We start from the raw sequence: 22,779 nt of genomic DNA, 5'->3' as shown, positions 1-22,779 counted from the left end.
TATATAAGGAGTAAGTCTCATTTCTGGACACTGTTTTCCCGTTCAACACTAATAATATGGTAGAATTTGTAATATTCTAGTTCTAGTTATCTCCCTTTCGGGAGATTTATAAAGAAAGTCCCGGCCTTATAGCCCAGTGGACTGTTTCACTAAATTTGTTTTAATTGTTTTTGAAAACGTAGATTTGTATAAAATGGCGCGTTCCAACATGGACGAATTTGCCTGTTCTAAGTAGAATTGTTTTAACACTTTTTGTACTTGGGGGTTAGAGGCTCAGGACATATAAAAAAAGATGTAATAATATATAAAAATTGTAAAGAAACTAAATTTTGTCAAAATTTAAAATTATGTACAAATTCACAATTGAAGGAGCATGACACTCCAGGTGTAAAGATGTCCGTCGCCATCTTGTTCCCCAATTTGTAATATTGCATTTAATATTATGTACAGAGGAAACAATACATAGCTGTGATTTAAAGTGATTGTTGACATTTTTATTATTTCTTAGTAACAATACCCACGAATGACATGTTCATATAGTTACCTAATGTAACAATAGACTATCAAACAGTTTTCATTTTAGTACGCGCTGAAACTATATAAAAACGTACATAGAATACAAACCATCATTCTTTAAGTAGCCTTCATAGAATGTACAGTTCATCGTTTGTAATCCCGGCTTCGACGCCAGACGAAGACCGTGGAATAAGTTTTCTTATGTAATCGCACACATTCCTCACCGGCCTGGTTAGACGGATTGTGGCGAACCTTTCTCGGCTATGCTGTCCAAGTGACTGAAATTTTTAGTAGGAGCGTCATTGCTTTGAAGGTTACCGGCGCCGCACTAATCATGACTTCACCGGATTTGACAACATCGAACAAGACTTCTGAACATGGACAACCAAGATCGAGGCGACGCCGCAACTACGACATGCAACTCGATTAACAGTCCAGCTACTCTTGGAAAAGAGTGAATGCTCCACCTTGCCTATCTGATATGACTTAACCTAACTGTGACGTAACCCGGATGTGACTACAACTCACGGAGCATGGACTATTTAAAATTGTCTGCTTAAAATTGGAGAAACCGGCTGTGTAATAAGGATTAAGCTGTCGGATTTTGATCTTGGTATTGGTGCCTCAAGTTGGCAAACATTGGAGGAAGAGCTGTTGGCTTATCTGAAAAGGGCTTACAGGATGCATTCAGTACATAGGTTCACATGAGATCTGGAATTTAATCATGATCTACTTTCAATTATTCTATGATTCCAGTGCAGATCTTATCAAATAGTCTCTTTCCGAGCAATGATGCAAGAAGAAAGTTAACATTTCTTGTTTTGCAATGAAGTTCCATACGAGAGACCAACTATACCGACAGTTGAACAATGCATTCATATATTGCTCTGCCCCGTTGTCATGAACCTATTGGATGGAAATTGAGATCCACAACTATAACTCAAGGACTCCAGCTTTCCTTCAATTCCAACTTTGAGACCATCTTGTAGCTCATTTTGTGAATCTATCTAAAGAAATCTGATCAAGATTAATGGAAACTCGTTCTCTTGATTGACTCGGTGGATTGTGCCTCACTGAAATTTATAAGTGCTCACTGACGTAAAAGGTGCCTTTAGAAGATTGATATTTTTCGATGACTTCACTAGTATTTGTGTAATTATAATTCCATTAATAAAAGATAGTTCAATGAACTTGGAGATGTTAGTCATTTTACAACAATGTAGTATTAGACAATCACATTGTCTAAGTAACATTAAGTATCTAAGAACTTATTTTAATAAGTTCAAATTATCTTGGTAAATACGTACAAATAAGAATAAGTAGTTATTATTACTACTACTAATTGCAGTTATGTCTTGAAACGATTACATAGTTCTATATGCACATATAAAAAATTACACAGAACTCTGGTCAGTCATTATTTAAAGAGAAGAAAGTTGCTGAAGTCAAAGATCAGTGACATAATAAATAGTTATGGTGTCATAAATCAAGAGAATGATGCCGTCGGTCACTTTCTTGCTTCACCGTTTGAGTCTTGTCCAGGAAGAACTTCTGCTAAAGAGCAAACTAGCTAAAGCAGTGAAAGCTTTAGTCTGTGGTCATCATCATTCATCATAGGTATTCTGTCCTTATTGGAAGGCCACTTGCCGCAGCTCCACGGTCCTTCGCTAACCTCTTCGTCTTCACGTATGATCTTTCTGCTTTTATATCGTCCATTGATTGTAGCCACCTTCGCCCCCTCCCTCGCTTTCCTGACACCATACCCTCGAGCACATCCTTCATGATACAGTTCCTTCTTATCTAATGTCCCAACCAGTTTCTCTTCCTCTCCTCAGTAATACCTAAAAATGTTTCTTTCTCCCTCATCATTTCGAACACCCTCTCATTCGTTTTCTGCTCACCCAACCAACCCTTTTCATTCTTCTTCATACCCACATTTTGAAAGCTTCCAGTCGTTTTTCATCAATTTCGCATAATGTCCATGTTTCCGCCCCATACAGTACAACACTCCACACGAAGCATTTTATGATCTTTTTCTCAACTCTTTATTCAAGGTCCTACAAAACACTTCTTCCTCCTAAAGGCATATTTCGCCATTCCTATCCTTGCTTTTATTTCACGTTCTCACTTCATGTGATTACTAAAAATACTACCTAGGTATGGAAATGTACCTAGGAACACTTCTTCTATTTTGTCGTCTCTCCCACTTTTATATTTGACACAGACTGCTTCGTTCCAGTCATCATGGCTTTTGTCTTTCTAACATTTATTTTCATTCCATATTCTTCAAATCCCTTCCTCAAGTTCTCTAACATCCTATTGATGTTCTTTCCAGATTCTGCAACAAGCGTCATATCATCTGCAAAATACATCTAATCGTTCAACCTCCTATCGAAATGCCGTCTTTATGTAGGCTTTTTTTTCGCTCTCTCTTCTAGATAGATATTAAATAATGTTGGCGAGAGACAGCATCCTTATCGAACTCCCTTTCCAAATGCACTCTACTCTGTCAGTTTTTCTGCTACTTAACACTTGTTGATTCATTTAGAAGTTTCCTATAAGTCTTCGGCCTTTCCATTCCAACACAATCTTCTTTAGAACTCTCAACAACAATTCCCATCTTGTTATTCAACATAAAAACATTTGCCATGGTCGAGTTGGTTATAAAAGAATTGATCTGGGTGACTGTCGGTAGCACACTTTGAGAGTCTTGAGGCTGGTATTTGCCACCTACATTCAAGTATTCTAATATTTTCAGTGTGACGTTAACAGAATCTCTTATTCATTACCAAGAATATAAGAAATTCCATCAAACTCAAGTTGGGAAAGGGGAAATTTTACTGTTATTACATGTTCTGTTAAATCTAAAAACAATGAAATTTGGTGTACGTTGCTTTGTGATTCAGAAAACATGCATATCTTATTAACTTATACAAACTCAATATGATGGACGTTTTTTTAAAGGAGGGAAGTAGTGGATTGAGGTGTAGCTTTTCGGTGAAGGATTCTTGAGTCATAAATTTGAGATTATATATATCTGTAATAGTTTCCATTTCTCACCTTGCAACAAGCAAACAATGGTGTGCGCAAGTAGGGTTTAAATGGTAACAGAACTGAAAACGATTTGATTACCAGTTTCGAAACCTAAATAAACATTTCTAATGTGGCGTGCTTCGGAAAGAGGACTGAAATACATTTGACATTCTGGTTCTGTTTGCAAAACTGAAAACCATAATTCAATGTGTTTCGAGAAGAGTATCGGAATATATTTTCACGTCATAATTGCAGATATGCCCCCCGTCCCCCCACACACATCATTGGGCAACGAAGGCCTCATTAAACATAACTTAATTGGCTATGTCAACAGACGACTACCGACATCTCGTTAAATCCCTGCACGATTAAATCATTGCTGTACAGAAGGCAAAAGCATCTACACGCTATTAGAGGTAGTCACAATTCAATAGTCGATTGATATATGTTATGCGTGTATTGTTTTCTTCTTACATTAGTATGTACTGAAGTTGTGAAATTAAAAAAAAAAAAAAAAAAAAGATTTGGAAAATAACTAGCTATGTATAATTATTTCCTTATTTGAATTAACACTTAAGACCGTTTCATAGTTAAGAAATGCTGCTCTTTGAAATACTTGAGCAGTTAGTAAATATATATAGCGTGTCTCTAAAGTCCCCTGACAACCTGACATAGGATAACTCTGTTATCAGAGTTACAACAAAATGTAAGAGGGAAAACCATCTCCAAATATGTTTTCAATCTAAAGTAAAGGAATTTTTCAAATCGGACCAGCCGTTTGGGCTGTACACTCTTTATGCACCCAATGTTAGATGAAAATGCAACGTTGCCATTTACCTGGGTCCATAACATAGGTAAATGAAGTTACTGTTTGAAATGGGGGATGGTCATCGACACGTTAGCATAAAAGACAGTAACTTCATTCACTTATGTGGGTCCAAGTAAATGGCAATGTAACATTGGACGCATAAAGAATGTACAGCTCAAACGGCTCGTCCGATTTTAAAAAATTCCTTCACTTTAGATTGAAAATATAATATTTGGAGACTGTTTTCCCTCTTACATTTTGTTCTAACTCTTATAATAACATAGTTACTCTATGTCGGGACTTTTGAGACACCCTATATGTATATCTATCTATCAATATATATATATAATATGAGAGAGAGAGAAAGAGAAATTGTAACATGTGTATGTTTATTGTTTCAGGGAAAGCAGCAAACTTGTTTACTAGCATCACTTACAACAACTATGCTCCTCCCCCTGGTTTCTGTTTCGATATATTATGTAATGATGAACCAATTATTGATGATAAGAAGAGCCCAGAATATAATGTGCCTGATAGGGTAAGATTCCTTACTATATTATATTCAGGAGATATACGAGGGTGGATCAAATATAAACGGGATTTTATTATTTTTATTTAAATTCATTTATTGAATACCACAAGGCACTTACAATTTATTTTTCCACATAGTTTCCTCCTTCGGAAATGCATTTATCCCAGCGTATGAGTAGCTTTTTGATGACCTCATCGTAAAAAGAACAGGGTCGTGTCACCAGCCAGTTGCGCAGGAACTCTTCCACACTCTCGTCATCTTCAAATCGTTACCCACCTACAGCTTCTTTAACCGGTCCTAACAAATGGAAATCTCAGGGCGATAAGTTCGGGCTGTAAGAAGGATGTTCAAGTAGTCCAGTGCATTTCCTGTAGCTTCAAAACAGTTCGAGCTGCAGTATGGGGTCACGCATTGTTGTGCAGGAGGAGGATCTGTTGAATCGATTGGTCTCGTCTTTTGCGGCGATATGCAACTCTCGCCTTGTTCAACAGCTCGCAGTAGTATTCAGCATTTATTGTGCGTCGCTTATGTAAAAAGTCAATCAGCAAAATGCCTCGACGATCGAAAAAAACGGTTGAAAGAACCATGCCAGCTGACGGTCGAGTCTTGGCTTTCACTGGTGCTGCCTCCCCTTTCCTCCAACATTCCTTACTGGCTTGTTTGGATTCAGAAGTGTAGTGGTGAACCCATGTTTCGTCTCAGGTGATCCCATGATCCGACTCACAATATGCATCACTTTCTTCCGCAAACCTTTCTTTAAGCCTCTGACAGACCTCCAAACGTCTCAACTTCAGATTTTCGGTCAAAAGGTGAGGGACCCATCTGGAACACACTTTACGGAACTGTAGTTCGTTTTTGATGATGCTTGACAACTCCCATAGCTGATTCCGACTTGTTCTGCAATTTCTAATACTGTTACTCGTCGATCGTTGTCAATAATGCCTTTAACCGCACGAATGTTTTCGTCCATAATGCTGGTCCGAAGACGGCGATTGTGTTGCTGATTTTCCACACATTCTCGTCCTTCCTTGAACTTTTTATGCCAGGCATGCACACGCGTCCTTGACAATGTTTGATCCCCGAACTGTGCAGTCAATCTCTGGCAGATTTCTGCCGCTGTAACTTCTTCACGAGCAAAAAATTTTATAATTATTCGTTGCGCAGTGGAGAGGTGCACCTGTTGCTCCGCCATCATGACCGGTACTGACGAAATGGCGGGAAATATCTAACAGCACGTTCTCTCCATTCCCAGCGGTCCCGCCTAAACGTAGCAGAAGCGCGCGGCCAGTCCTACCAACTGTTGATGTTCAGGAACAGATATCCCGTTTATATTTGATCCCCCTTCCTACACCAAAATTGAAAGCTCTTGTGTAGTTGGTGTAAGTTTTCACCTCGACAGTTTCTTTCTTTCAAGTACATCCACTACGTTAGTCAAATTCTGTCCGTTGCAGATCTGTTATTTCGAGGTTCTGTTAAATCCAATGGTTTACTATACCAATGTCGCTTGCAAAAATCAGTAAGCATAAATTATTCTGTTGCATTTTTAAAAAATATGTCCATTAAGTTATACAAATGTATCTGTCATGTTCTAAACATGCACTTTATTTTGTATGATATTTGAATGTCTCATTCATAAGCCAGTGTTTCAGTTTCCAATATATAAGAAAAATATTTTGTTCGTGATTGGTATAGATGGCAAGTTAATAAGTAGGCTGTTATTTACAGTAGAATAAAATTTGATAAAATTAGGTATTTTTCGTAAGCATTCAATGTTATTACATTTTCCTAGTATCATCATCGATATTGCATATTTTGATGTAAGAACGGCTGAATCAGCTATTTGTAATGCACTTCGTTATGTGTACAGTTTTCAGATAATAAATAACTTTTCTTCATTCAAATATGAAAAGAGGAGGCACGGTGGCTCAGTGGTAGAGCGTTCACCTCCGGTGCTTGGGGTCCCTGGTTCGATCCCAGCTCGCGCCGTATGGACTTTGTGATGGACAAACACCGTGCTCGTGGGTTTTCTCGGGGTTCTTCCGTTTCCTCCCACTTTCTTCATTCCACCATTTCACTCATCTCTCATTATCACCGTCTCCTTTAACCTAACCGGCATAACCGCGGGACGTTAAACTTAAAGATTTCATTTCATTTTTCAAATATGAATAGAGCGGTCAAACTAGAATAAAGAACAGATTAAAGCTTTGGATGAAAGTCAAAGTAATGTCCCGTGAATAGTAAAGAACTTTATCGTGCATGACTTTTAGGCTTTTAATCATCAGAATATGTTGTTTCGATTTCGTACAAACACGTCCCTTACAGCATCATACGATCTACACAGTAGCGGAAATACTTATTCTTGAGTCGAAAAGAATAGGTTTATGAAAACATTTGGAATTCAAATTTGAAGCGTACTTCCTTCCCTAGTAGTGTGCATGTTTAAATAAAATGATAAAAACTTAGCTTCATCTAAGTGCTAAATACAAGATTTTTAACCTTCATTAAACCACCAGAGGTGAGATGGGGAAATGCGGAGAAGCTAGATCTGTTCACTAGAGGTCGCACATCCATCATACCAAATAACAAGATTTTGGTGTTCTATCATTCTGGAATAGTAAGCGTGAAAACATCGAGTTCAGTCGAAGCGCCCGCCAAGTGTGAACTATGTAATGTAATTCGATTTCTCCAGGCGGTTGCTGAGTTCTTTAAAATTCCAATATCAGACAGTTTAGAAACCATATTGTACTCCTTTTAGGAACCATGACTCACACATTCATCAAGGTTGTTATCCGCCAAAATTCCCACCTTTGGCTACTTTCGTCGTGTACGTCGTGTAAACTCTCTGTAGCACTTACGCATACAGCGATCACTTAAGGTTCCTGTCATAATCTTTAATCATTCGACGATGAATGGTGGTTGTATTATACTCTTTGCTTCTTCTATTTTACTGTTTTACGTGGACATGAAATAATAAAACTAAACAATTTTTGTATTAGAAATATGTATGCTAATGAAAAGTAAAGTTGTGTAGATAGAGTAATTGAGACGTTAAGCAGATTGCTTAAGGTGGTAGCTGGCTTTGAATATGTCCATATGGAGCATTGCATTAATCTCTAATGTTGGCAAGAAACATGAAATTGAAATTACGCAGTCCACCGAGTGAACTTCCATTTGCATGACAAAAATACAATTTATTTCATATACGAATATTTATTTCCTCACACACATCGCTCCCAAATATACTCGGACCCAGTTCGTTTTCCATTTTTAAAGTTTTAAACTGCACATTACCTTTCTTTTGCCACTTCAGTGATAAACAAGAGGGCATATCAGAAAGAATATTTCTGAGCCATTTTTATAAAACAAGTAAATATGCCAATATCAGCCACTTACCGGAGCTTGAAACAACTATGGAAAGAAAGGACAGAAAATAGGGTATTGCTAGAGTCTCGTGCTTTTGTCGGCTTCCAAAAAGGAAGCTGGATTCTTGCATTTTGAAGGCCCATTGATACTTCTTTTTTCAAGTAAATAATAAAAAAAGTCAAAGAATACATTGTTTCCTTTGTCATGAGTTCTACAGCCAGTCTCCAATAACATGGTGTGTAGTCCATAGTGGATTAGCTTGCGTTATCGAGGACTTAGTCGGGTTTTCGACGCAGCATTTATCACTGAACGTTGACTTATATGGGATCCAAAAAGAATCAATCTTTCATGAAGGTAAGATAAAATGTAATGTTCTTTGTCGCAAAAGTTTCTCATTTCAGTAATAAATTATGATTTTAGATGCATCTTATTTTGCTGTTCAATTTTTCCTTTGCATCTCGTTTGTGTGATAACTGCGATGCAGTTCTGCTTTTTAAAAAACGTTGATGTGTAATATATATATATATATTCAGAGCAGAATAATTGTTTCAACCTTTCTTACATAAAAATATGCAATATCGAAATGATAAAAGATCTAATAAAATGTATTGAATGCAATATTTTCCCATGAAATCATATTTTAGTGTAGATAACAAACCTATTAACTTGCGTGGTTTCATCCTAAATATCGCATATTTTCATTGCAAGTTTGAAACAACTAACTTATTTTAAGAACATCACTCTCAATAAAGGTTTTTCGTTGTAGCGATGATATTTCTTTGACTTTCATCCGAAGATTTAATCTTTTTTATTCTATTTTGTCCACTTTTTTTATATTTGTAATAAAGGTAAACTACTTATTATCTGAAAAGTATAACAAAAAGAGTTCTTAGGAGAGAAAACAGACAAAAAATCTCTTTCAAAGCTATTGCGATTTTTAAAATTGAAATAGTTATATTTTACAGCTCACATCAGGTATCAGGATGCTATGTAAGGTTAATTAAAATTTTGATGAAAGAGAAAATACATGATGATATTCAATATACTATGAGATTCAATATATAGCAGTTGCAGGAAATAATTGAGTTTATCAGATTGTTTTAAGTAGTTCTAAAACTAATAAAGATGTTCGAGTTACTCAACTTAGCCTGTTTTAGCTAGACTCTTGCAAATATTAAGTATTTCTTGTATTACAGGTGGCCGCATTCATTAAATATGCTGAAGAACAAGCTTCTTTCTATGCAACAGATAACATCCTTATGACTATGGGTGAAGATTTTCAGTATCAGGATGCCCATGTTTGGTTTAAGAATCTGGATAAATTGATAAGGTGACTAGAATTTAGAGATTATTGTCGCTGAAAGTACAAACAAATTAGCATAAGTTTGGAAAGTCCTACTGGATTGAATTTGTATTAGAATCCATAATTATGTACAAGGAATCGTGTTTCTATGACACAAATCGTAAGGAAAAGTTACACTTAAGAATATTCGATTTAGAATGTGGATGTAAAATGTATTAAAACTTAAGTGATAAGATACAGAAAAAAAGAGACTAAATCAAACTACATTTGCAAGTTGAAAGAAAACGTTCCTATTAAATATGTCTTGATTTGAAATAGCAATAATATAAGAGAAACGATTATGTTACAATAGTAATGATGATGTATTGCAATTTGAAGTTGCCAATGAATCTCCAATTAATTAACCCTAGCACAGATGCTTACTGTCTGTCTGTCTGAGGTATAGTATACCACGCTCGCTGTAAATCTTGAGTGCTTGTTGTTGTTGCCTGGTGGCGAGGCACTGTCCTACTATGTCCCACACATGCACGATAGGGCTTAAGTCTGGAGACCCAGTAGAATAAAGTAGGCGTATATCAATTAGAGTACGGGCCGCGGTGGCTCAGTGGTAGAGCGTTCACCTCTGGTGCTTGGGGTCCCGGGTTCGATCCCAGCCCTCGCAAAGTGAACTTTGTGGTGGACAAATACCGTGTGCGTGGGTTTTCTCGCGGTTCTCCCGTTTCCTCCCACTTCATTCATTCCACCATTTCATTTATTACTCCTCATCACCGTCTCCTTTAGCCTAACCGGCATAACCGTGGGACGTAAAACTCAAAAATTTCATTTCATTTTTCAATTAGAGTACACTGGATTGCTTTAGCGGTCTGGAGATGCATGTTATCCTGCTGGAAGATGGAATCTTGTTAGTCGAAGGATAGGATTGACGACACATCAATCGTACGCCCCTAAACGAAGAGAGGAGACAAGCGGTATATGTAGCTTACTGCGTTCTGTATCAGAATGCCAGCGGTTCCAATGTAGCGAGGCGAAGAAATCCTGGATTTTTCTGCTTGTTAGCATGTCTACGGATACGCACACAGCTATTACTGTCCAAGACAGAAGCATCTCTCATCGCTTAATACTAACGTCCTCCATTCGCCTCGCCACTATAGTCTCTCTCGAGACCACCAAAGACTTTTTTTTTTTTTGGGGGGGGGGGTATGATCAGGTGTCACAGGTAATCATACGAGAGGAATGTGGTAACGTAGACTGTCTAATATTCATTCATTCACGTTGTGGGCCACGATTACTGAAGTGGCGGTTACTATCTTGTCAGTTAGGGCGGCCCGAATTATTTTTCCGTAGGGCATTTCCTGCCATGTCGCGGGGGCCCTGGGTGGCATATACGCTGTAAAATCCTCTGCTTATTCGACATAGACATCACGATACTTGTGAGCAACAATTCTGCTGAACGACCAGCCGGCTTCTAGCAGTCCTAGTATAGGGTTATGCTTGAGTCACTTAATTACACAGCCATTCGCTGTTGTAGTTACGGCTTGCAGATACTATGTTCCACGCACACAACTGCACTCCTCATGTTAATTAAGAGCAAATTTTTAATAGTAGATAATGGAGTTTGCATCATTGTTATAGTCTCATCAGCACCGACAGACTTTTATCCTGTTATCCTAGAATCGATAGGTACGCACATACAAGCACCTTGCCAAATCCCAAATGCCCTATCAACCTTCAAACTATTGGCATCGTGGTCTCTATTGGCACTATGATCACCCTTGCTCCACAGGAACAGGTGTGCTGAAAGCTTGAAACTAAGATCAGGATGTTCTCTACAGATAAACATTCTGTGGTGGAAATCTGACTTGAATGCAAGGGGTTCTTAAATGCGTTTCTGTGTGTTATTTTGAAGTTACCAAACATGTTCATAATTATGCTCTGCTACTAAAATTAGAATAAATCTACGAATATTGTTTGATAGAACTAACATTGAATGCTGCAGTGGCTTAGTGGTAGAGGGCTCATCTCTAAGGAGTGGGGTCCCTGGTTCAATCCAAGCTCATGTCAAGTGGGGTTTGTGGTGGATAAATACTTGTGCGTAGGTTTTCTCGTTTCCATCCACTTCTTCATTCTATCATATTATTCATTCTCATCATCGCTTCCTTATCCTCGGTGCATAATCGTAGAACTGTAAACTAGAAATTCATTTCATAACAAACATTTACAAAATCTCATTTTTACTTCGTTATTGTAGTATACCAGTCTGTTCAGAAAATTATTGTAAAAGCTATATTTTTAGGGGAATAAAGAACCTTCTGTTTCGAATTAATTTTTCGAAAACTTGGCTGTTTCCTTCAATTGTGATAAGGATGCGAATCATAACTTAAGGAAAAAGAACAGTAACAGAAAGATTCTTCCAAACAACAATTCATATTTAGCATTCTTTAAGGTCCATATCTGCACGTGGTCAAATGGAATTGCTAACTCGTGTTTGCCAAGAACAACATTCTTGCTTGATTTTTTGGGACTTATGAAGTCAAGTGTAAATGTGGAAACTAGTACGTAGGTGTGACAAAGATAATTGTCCACAACAGAGTAAAAGAACATATTGAGGATGGTAGGAACATAATTCTAGTATATAGCTTGTCGAGATACCTGAAAGGGACAAAGCATGAAGTTAGACTAAAGTTATTAAAAAGAAGAATCCAACTTTATCAGGATGACTGGATTTTAGAAAGAAAGGCGAAAACAAAACTTATTTTCACTACCGATCGAGAATTTTGTTCACATAAAAAAAAAATATATATATATAATAATAATAATAATAATAATAATAATAATAATAAACGTTGTTTACATATACATTAAACAACAAATAGTTTAAGTTTCTGGCTAAACTGACACAAATTCAGAAATCAAAAAGGACATACAACAGTATGAGTTCTGATTTCATCATATGCAGTACCCGTAAAAGAACTTGTAAATGTGAAATTTTCTGATTTTTTTTTCCTTTCCTTGTCAATATCATGTTCTCCCTCTTTTTAACCGAAATATTGGAAGCTTTTCGTACGTTTTGTAATCAGAGAAGAGAAAATGTGAACCGCAGTGTTGTCCGGCGCACGAAAATAATTTACAGTTTATCTTGATGAAACTTAATTGTACAATTTAAAGTAAGTTACTTTAATTAAATCTAATTTTAATGTGTACATTTTAATACAGTGCACAGTAGCGTTTTCAGAATTTGTTACGTATGTTTTTATGATCTTATTTATGTTTTCATATTATTATTATTATTATTATTATTATTATTATTATTATTATTATTATTTTACTGAGCTTTTATGTTTAGGTAATTGCATATTTATATGTATTACGCAATTAACCCATTCTATATTATCAGATTAAAAAAAAAAAAAAAACAAACAACAAAAAAAAAACCAGAAGTCTGGATTTCAATTTTAAGCTCTTTGTCTTGTCCCATATAGCATAAGTGTTGAAGAAAGACGTTCAACTTTTTTCAAACAGTTAAACCAAATAAAGTTGCATAGTCGTTTGAATATTTCTAAAAGTAAATCTCGGTAATTCAAATAAGGGCGATATTTTTTTTTAAGTGACTTAAATGATATGGTAACATTAAATGAAATAATTTTTTGAATAGATACCTTGTTAGCGTGTAAAGCTACTTGCGTTTGTATAAAGCTACTTTTATACAAAACGAAATAAACTAAACTATAAGCACTTCAGTCAGAACTACCAATGAAATCAACAGCGAGTAAATTAAAATTGTGACGCAGTAAATAAGAAGGGTAAGTGAACAACTTAGAAGAAATAGTACAACTCTGAGAATAACAATTAAAAATATTTAAAATCAAAGTTTGAAAGGTAATAATAATTTTGGGTCATTATATCTCAACTATAATGTATACCGTCTTCGTGTTAGTGTCGTATATGGGAAATATTTTAGTGTGTTTCATCGTAATAGGTGTGGCCCCGCGTAGAATAGTAGCTAACGCTCTCGTCTTTGGTGCGAGCATTCCCGGTGGGGACACTCGGTCGAAAAAGTGTAACAGCTTTTTCAGGCCAGCCATCCTGAATGAGGTTTTCATAAGTTTTCCTCATTCACACCAGACGAATACTGGGATGGTACCTAACATATCGGTCCCAGGTCCCATCTTTCCTTCCCATTCCTCGGATAGTGTGATCACCGAGAGACTGTCATCCTTCATACATGACAGGCTAATATGGCCACAGATGCCGAAAGCCCAGAAATCTAATTCCTAAAGTTGTATAATCATCGTAATAGGAGGCATATTATTAAGCCTGGTATTGTTGACCACGAATAATATATATTTTTAACGCCATAAATTCAAGTTTCGTTGATTTTCTCGAAAACTACGGATGAGAATTTATTGTACGCTAATGCTATTATAGATTTTCTTTTAACATAAGCATTTCCGTTAAATATTTCATCAATTAGAAATAGTAGTAAGAATGTATTCCCATTTTAGGATCCTTTTGTTCCAACCACGTAAGAGTGAGGCCTTCAATCCCCTCTTTATATATATAAAAGGATAAACTAGAATATTTTTCTTCATTTATTGACTGGTACGAGCACAAGTGGAAATTCTCTTAGTTTTCAGTTCATTTTTTAAATGACTCCTGCCCCACCCCCCACCCAAAAAAGTATGGCTCCATGGGGGTGGCGACCATCATTTTATCATCGGAAGTCGTACAGCTTCAACGTTCTTGAGTGTCTCGAACACTTCTTGGACTCCTCCTTTTTCGTGTGAACCCAACCAGCAATGCCTTTCCTTCGTGGTACAGGAACACGTAGCGGCAGATGAAACTATCGGTGAAATGCAAATTCTGCATGTACGTACCTTTCATCATTCACATTACGCTTTAACAGCAAATCCGCGTTGTTCACCGGTCTAATGCTCCATTGTTACTAAACTTCCCGGTGTATAGAACGTCAAAGTCATTCTTCCAGAAATACCTCCAATGCATGCGCGTCTTAAAAAAGGGATTTGACTGTCCTACCCTATATGTACTATTCCAGTATAGTCTAATGTTGAGTGCATGTAATCCATGGTGAAGCATTGTGAAGCAGTCGGAAAGATGACGTAAACTTTAAGGACCGAAACCGAACTTCAGTGTAGAAAGTTAGCAGTAACGGTGAGGAAAGTCGATGTGCTGATCACAAAACAACCAACCAAAAACTCTGGTCCTACCATAGTCCTTGATGGGTTGTAAACGAATTTTTTAATTATTATTTTTATGTAAATAGATGAACAATTACATTGCACTTTCTTTATTTTATATTGAATAATACTTTTTTCTTTTATTCATTAGCTATGTTAACGAGAAACAGGCCAATGGAAGTAGAGTAAATGTATTTTATTCAACACCTTCTTGTTATTTGAAAGCTGTGCATGATTCCAACTTAACATGGACCACGAAGCAAGATGACTTTTTACCGTATCCAAGTGATCCGCATTCTTATTGGACTGGTTATTTTACTTCAAGACCAACCATTAAATACTATGAAAGAAGGGGAAATAATTTTCTTCAGGTAATTAGACATTCCAGTAATAGAATCATTAGTTTTTCTTGTCCTGTGACTATTCTTATAATATATTTGTGATTCTCCTTGATATCTAAGAGGTATCATAGTCGGTATATGTCACCGTGAATATGACAAAGGAGCGTATGTATCAAAATTAAGAAATCTGGATATTCTATCTGCACCTTCCATTACTTGATGAGGCGATATCTCTCTCTCTCTCTCTCTCTCTTTTTTTTTTTTTTTTTTTTTTTTAATTAGTAACTTTTGTCGTCATTAATATATGGAATAAAATAAAATTGTTTCCATGGTTAAAGAAAAGAAGTTTGGTACGATTCTTCTTCATCATATGCGTTCATATACGTTACTTTCTTACTTACAAACTACGTACATCATAAAATTGTTTGTCGTGTTTTTGGTGTGCATATAAACTGGTTTTGAAGTCCCAAAATATGGGACATACATAATGTCTAATAGTAATATCTATCTTCAATAAAGAAAGATAAATAATACATCCTTGTAGAGTTATAAGTTAAAAAGTGTCAGAGAATAAATCTTTTAAGGCAACCTATCTCGATAAACTGAGACCTAGAGATCATAGTTTTGAAGTTGCCAAACCCAGCGTATTTGCCGGCGTCTTAAGACTTTTAGAATGCGTCCTATAATCTAATACATAAAGTTTTGTTATTGCAATTCCAGTAAGTTCCCGATTCTTTTGATGTATTTCTTTTATCCTTTACGATGTGCAATAGTATTCCAGCTTTGTACAGTTCAGTGACTCACTAAATGTAGTTCGAATACAAGCGCGTTATTTACTGTTTCATAGTGTGTATGCTTTCCTCTGGATGCGGCGCGTACGATCTACGTTTAGTTAAGCATTATTAATTCCACATATGATTCTTGCTAAGATATCGCTTTGCATTCATTATTTAAAAAAAAAAAAAAAAAAAAAGTAATATGTAGTGAAAATACTCTGTAAAATGGGATGAGTCTTATATGCCGGCAAATACTATATGTTTCTAACGGAATACACATTAATACCACATTTTAGTTGTCTTCCATTCGCGTCTCCTCATATAATTATATGTGCTCTCTCTCTGTCTACCTTCCATTTCAAAATAGAGTGTTGCATGCGCAACGAATTTTAGAAGGTAAGGTTAAGTATCGCAAGAATTTCCAGATGTGGCCCCACTTCTGTTACTAAAATTCAGGCTACGCAATTCTGAAATACGGACACTCAGATAGAACAAAAATTAGTAGTAAGGGTTTAATTTCTCAACCCGACAACTAAATCCCATACCCTTACCTCGGAAATTTATTTTGTTGTATTTTCTAAACTTTATAGCTGTCAAAGGACGTGTTTTGCGACTGTCTGCTCTTGAAGCAGCTGATAGAGGAGTGTTTCAAGATACTCGTATTTACAGAGTTTTAATATTCTGGATACAAATATGATAATCCATAATGGCGATTTGCTTTTATGAAGCACTAAAGTAGGATTTAAAATAAGATAGCCTGGATCTTAAATCATGATTTCAGAACTTTCGCAATATATATCAAAATTATTGCCAATATTAAATAAAGTTTTCCGACTTACCTTACCACATTTCTCTTCTTCCGATCTGCGTAATACAAGAATTTTAGTAAAGTATCAATCAAGTGTTTAGGGGAGTAAAATTTAAATGTTAAAAAAGTAATTCTAAAAAATTCCAATGTATTCGTGTAAAATTAGGACTCTAGAAAAGGAGTAATATATAATTGTTATCTCTAATAATTTATAATTTCCCATGCATTCCATCTTTTTTGATATTTTAAAGTGACGATAAAAACAAAAAAAAAAATAATAATAATAATAAATAAATAAATAAATAAATAAAAATAATTATTTAAAAAATCAGGAGATTTAACGTTTCATGACTCTTACATGCTGAAAATTGTTCTTAGAATGTTCATTCATTTGTCTGCCCCTGTGTACAGACGTCTAAAGACCAGACTGTTGAACAAATCTAGACCCAATTTTAAACTTGAAGTTTCTGTTGGATTCCTCAAATACGTAAGATAAAGAGGGAGATTTTCCGTACCTGGGGTGAAAATAGGAAATTGTTGTTTTCTTGAAAACCACTTTAACTTTTTTCTTTGTATTTGATAAATACATAATTCATAACCCTACAATACGACAGTATTTGTTTCTCTGGAAATAATGCACGGAGATATAATGGTTATTTTTATACTTGGAAGAGTACCTGAAGGTGCACAGACAGGTGATTAAGTTACGTAAAAGATAAATCTGGACTTCGGACTAATGGAGACTCGAACCGCGATCTCCTGCATGCTATGGATTAAAAAAGGGGGGTGTTGATGTAGCTTAGCATACTTGGTTAGAGTAGTCGCACGACACCGCCATCGGTCAAGTTTCCGCGATTTTTGTCTGGTTACATTCAAAAAGGATAATCAACTGATTGAGATGAATTTGACCTTATGAGCTGGTGACTAGCGCCCTCTTTCGTTTACAAGGTCCCGGGTTCGATTCTTGTGGGAGAGCATCCAACCCACCACACTGATCCAGATCCTAGTTTAAAGTGTAGGTCTTGCCCTACATAGCTTCGTTATTGACACAAAACACAGGATATAAATCAAAATGGCATTTTTCATTTATCTTGGAGAATTCAAGAAAGGGTAATTTACTGATGGAAGTGAGTTTTCTTCGAACGATTGTCGAAAGCAGCTATAGCGATTTTGTTCATATTTATTAATATTTCCACGGTGTGGTGTGATTCATGGTTCAGGCTCCTATCTTATATTCTTATTCGTTGGATCTTCTATATCCTCAAATATTGGATAATATCTCACGAAAATTTTAAGTTATTTTATTCACATTGGAAGAGAGGAGGTGGAGACATTTCATTTACATCTGCTTTTTTGTATATCGAAACATTATGAATATTATTTTGAAAATATACATTTTAGTGCAATTAACGATGTATATGTATGTTTCTCATTTCTGTATAATGTATATTTATAGTTTCAGTTGTTTTTAACGAGGGTTGGCAAAAACCATGGTTTTTATTGAAAAAAATGTTTCTTTTTGTTTAAACTTTTGTGTGTGTGTGTGTGTGTGTGTGTGTGTGTGTGTGTGTGTGTGTGTGTGTGTGTGTGTGTGTGTGTGTGTGTGTGTGTGTGTGTGTGTGTGTGTGTGTGTTCCCGCATTCCTATCCTTGTTGGCACTTGCATATGGTTTAACACCTTACCAGTTGGGACCGGAAAAATTGTTGGGACATTTTCCGGTGCCAACAATTTTTAAGCCTACAGGAGCTTCGTGGCGACGTCCTGGGCCTCCTGGCCGAATTTCGGGAAGGTCCCAATAATTATAGAAAAATGTGAGAATCTGTGTATACCGTGTGTATGCTCTACCGAATTAGCTGCCTCCTGGTGGTCTCACACTTTAACTAAGAAACGGTGTGTAAATATGACGCATACCGCATTTATTGGCACTGCCCTGCTTACGGGATGGAGAAACGTAAGGGGAGTGGAAAGAGGAGGTGAGTCGTGCGGGGGAATAAACACACAAGCAAATTTACACAGTGCTTGTTGGTACCGACGCAACCTTGAAATTTTCGTTTGCGCAGTCGCGTCTACTCACAGTAGCCTGCCTGTCACATGACATAGTTAAAGAGCAGAAGGTGGGTTGAAATCAGGGGGAGGCATTGATCACAATTGGAGAAACGTAACAGTTATATGCATATATTTACAACTCGTACTTCCAGAAACGGTGGGAACAGAAACAAAGATTGTGATAAATGAATGGAAGATATACACAGGAAGGCTAGCGTAAAACATATACACAGAGCGTGATCTTATCGGGACACAATTATTGTTTCTATCTACACACGTAGTTCGATTTTCTGTTGCTCCATGTAAGAAGGTCTGGGACCAGTGTCTGAAGCGAAAGTTAATTTATTTGAACAAGAGCAAAAACAAATGTATCCTAAGAGGTACACTAGAATTATCTAAGATTGAAGACTTACAAGCACATTGGCAGAGTACAGATTCATACATACCTACATACTATATGTTCCAACTTTCACACTATTTTATTTCCTTCTTTTGTCAAACAGAACTCATTAGTTTAAAAATAATAATAAACTAAATATTTATTTTAACCTTTAACAAATAAAAAAGCACAACCGTAGTTTACAGATATGTCGCATACAGATTTATTAAATTAATTCAAACATATGGAATAGGAAACACGTAAGAGGTCTGGGTTGGCAAAGGATAGGCAGCGACCGCAGCCCTTGATTGTTGGTGGGGTTGATAGGGCTAACTACGTATTCTGTGAGTCTCAGTAGAATAGTAGTGTGCCTGTATCGAGCAAGCGGTCATAAAGTAAAATAAATTAACTAATTTCCAAAGAGGCCAAAATATTAAAGCTCGGATATATGGTGTTAGCGTGGTGAAAGTGGTAAGTATGCTGAGAGTGTCGCGAGTAACAACATTTAGGTGACGGTCAAAGTGATGAAATTCTACAAAATTTACGGGGAAACCAAATCCTCGAAGAGGAACAGTGGTTAAAAAATCCTTGGTGACAGGTCCCACGTACAGCTGTGCGATATTACGATATATCGATTGGTAGATATTTTTAAGTATCGAAAACTTTTAAGATCGGTGTTTTTAATATTTCAATATTTTTCAATATTTCGGTATTTTTCAGTATTACGATATTACGATTCTTCGATACTTTTAATGCTTTAATATGTCCATGTTTCACAATATGTCGATATTTTCCATTTAACCTCTTCAATCCCAGGTAATTATCTGCAATCATAAAAATTTATATATTTGTGTATTTGTATCGTAGGAAAAGCAAATTTGTATATTTTAAAATTGGAGTGTTATAAAACATAGAAATGACGTTTTGTAAGACAGTACCTAGGTATATTTATTTAAATAACCCGAACTGCCTAATCGAAAAAATAAAAACCTGTGAATTTCAGTATATTTGTTATCTAGTGCACTATGTATATTAGAGTTGTTCAACTATCAAAATACGAGCACAATATGTTAAAGGTGTCTACCAAAGGCGGCTTGTAAGGTAAATTACGACAGTAAAAAATAAAATGATATTGCGTAAAACAAACAGATGTATTACTTTCTCGTGTTCTGACTGTTGATTACAAAAATAGGAACAGTAAGTAACATTTCTTCTCTCAGTCTGATGCGACAAAACTTTTAAGCTTTACGGACATGACTTCCCTCCGGAGCCGAGTCTGGTGTTGAAATTGTAATAGTTATTATTATTATGTCCCTTCTTTCTTCTGTATTTCATATCTGTTTTACTTTACATGCAAATCATCAGGACAGTTTCTGTTTTCTCAATACACAAAAAAATCTTTCACTTAGCGCACTTGAAACTTTTTGATTTCGAACACCCAACCTTAGTCCATCTTTGGCAGTTTTTGTCTTCAGCTTTCTTTCTTTACATATCTGCATCACATTCATCCGTTTCTTCAGATCCTTACGCAAGAGTTGTTGGTTGATTCAGGGCTTAGCAACCTATACAGCACCGAGACTATAGGAAACATGAAATGCAGCTTAACGCGGGATCCTAACCACATGAGGTCCCACCAGAAATCGAACCCAGGTTTCACGCACTTAAGGCGCGCATACTAACCATGTAACCACTAGGGAATATGAAAGCGGAAGTCCAGTAAGTTTTTCTAAGAGTATCCGAAATTAAAATTGTATTTTCTATGGACTATCAACGAATTCACTAAATACGCTTCCACTCAATGCCCATATACCCAACGTACCAATATTTGTTCTTCCAGATCTACAAATGCTTAACTATTTAACAGTCACACCTGGAGTTGGAAACATGTCATATATCTGGGTCACCAAAGATTACGCGGCCACCACAGATCTGAGACGATGGTAGTGGCGTGTTACGGGCAACTCCATACTACGTGAAAGGTAGTAGAACGTGAATGGACAGTGAGCTGAGCAGTGTTAGTGTAAAATGAGAGTTCTATTTAGTTTTCAAGGAAGGAAAATTGTTTCTCCGTCACGTTCTGCAAGCGCGACAAAACTTACAGGCCTGTTAGGTGTGCCGCAAAGGACAGTGTCTAAAGTGATTACAACCTACAAAACTGATGGCAAATCCTCATCCGCGAAGTGAAACAGTGGATGGAACAATACCGCCGTTGACAGATCTCGCCAAGCCTTACGGCGTATTGTCACTTTGAATCATCGTCTGAGTGCGGAGCAAATAATGGAGAAACAAATAGCACCTTCCTCAACCGGCGTCGACAATCAGTCTGCCAAGTTACATGACATGAATATGACCTGACATGGATGGCCTTCATAATGGACCATGACGCTTGGCACAATGACAACAGTGAAACATGTCGACGGTTCTGTGTCATTGTTGTCTCAAATATCCTGTTTTCAGTAGATTCTGTGCTGACGCATACCGGTTGTGCCAGTGCCCTTGATTATGTTGTCATTTTTGGGAATCAGGTATTTTATGGTCCAATTGTCTCCGTTATGGAACAGAAGAACACCGAGAAAACCCATTGAATACAAATAAGTTTTTCCGCACCTGATGTATGGGTAGGTAATGCAAAAGCTCAACCCTCCTAGCATCCTGCAGACAGAGCAAAGACATTAACACGCTGTTACAAATCTTTACAGGAAAAAATAACTGGAGAACGAGTAATTTCGTAGAGAACTTGTACCAAAATTGTAAACCAAGTATTCCAAATCCGACTATCAACGAAGGTCATGATTTTTTGAAACTGTTCACAGCTGAGAAATTTAGAAACGAAGAAAAATGTTATTTTATAGAAAGAACTCGACTAAAGAAAAGATAGCAACCGTCTAATTAACGTTTGAGAAGTCCACGGGGAAATGCGGGATGTCCACTTTTGGGCGAAATTTCGATTTTCATGCCATCTTGTTGAGCACGCTGTGAGTTTCATTCAATATATCGAAAAGGGGAAAGGGTTACTGTTAGCCTGCTATAGCAGTTTAAAAATCCTTTTAAAATGGAAGGAGATATCGTCATCACTTGCAGTGGAAGAAAGAGGAATTCATTTTACTCTTATTTTTCTGTCTCTTTTGTCGATAACGTTCAACTGTATTTATGTTCCAGTGTTGACTGATCATACAGCTAAATGTAGCTTCAACAATCTATTTCTTTAAAAAAATAGTAAGACAAATCATCTCCCAACATTCATCTTGAGCATTTCTGTTACTCTTGAGCATTTCTGTTACTCTTGCAGTAGTCAAAATAAGGATTATACTTTATTCAGATGCCTTCATTGCATTGCACATGAAAGGCAGGGGTTCATTTTCTTTCAAGTGACATTCCCAGTTCGTGTCATTCCTACCTTGAACGTGATAAGAACATGAGACTGGCTAACATAAAATCAGAAGATCAAATACCAGAGGATTGGAATAATGTAATCAAAGGCAGCAGAGTGAAACGTACACCATATAAAGTAAGTGAATTTACAGTTTCATAATTCGAGATTGGATATCATTCTTACAATCACTGTACTTCGGAAAATGCTCATTCCACTCTAGGCCAATGATGAGCTTCGAGTAGAGAAAAGTCACCCATGTTTTGTGATACCTAGGGAGACTTATAATGGACTTTGGTTTACTTCTGT

General features: G+C 36.5%; 1 protein-coding gene across 1 annotated transcript in view; it reads left to right on the top strand.

Moving 5' to 3' along the window:
- LOC145693846 (lysosomal alpha-mannosidase-like) overlaps positions 1–22,779 on the top strand; it is a 100,380-nt gene that overhangs the window by 25,641 nt on the left and 51,960 nt on the right. Inside the window, exons 6-8 of the mRNA XM_081770051.1 lie at positions 4,759–4,895; positions 9,449–9,582; positions 14,902–15,121. Coding sequence (XP_081626177.1) covers positions 4,759–4,895; positions 9,449–9,582; positions 14,902–15,121 — 491 coding nt within the window. The remainder of the gene's footprint in view (positions 1–4,758; positions 4,896–9,448; positions 9,583–14,901; positions 15,122–22,779) is intronic.

This window comes from Thermobia domestica, chromosome 1, assembly GCF_964235325.1.
Source record: "Thermobia domestica chromosome 1, izTheDome1.hap1.1, whole genome shotgun sequence".
NCBI lineage: Eukaryota > Metazoa > Arthropoda > Insecta > Zygentoma > Lepismatidae > Thermobia > Thermobia domestica.
Note: the sequence above shows the minus strand (reverse complement) of the source record. Positions and strands in the feature narration are given on the sequence as shown.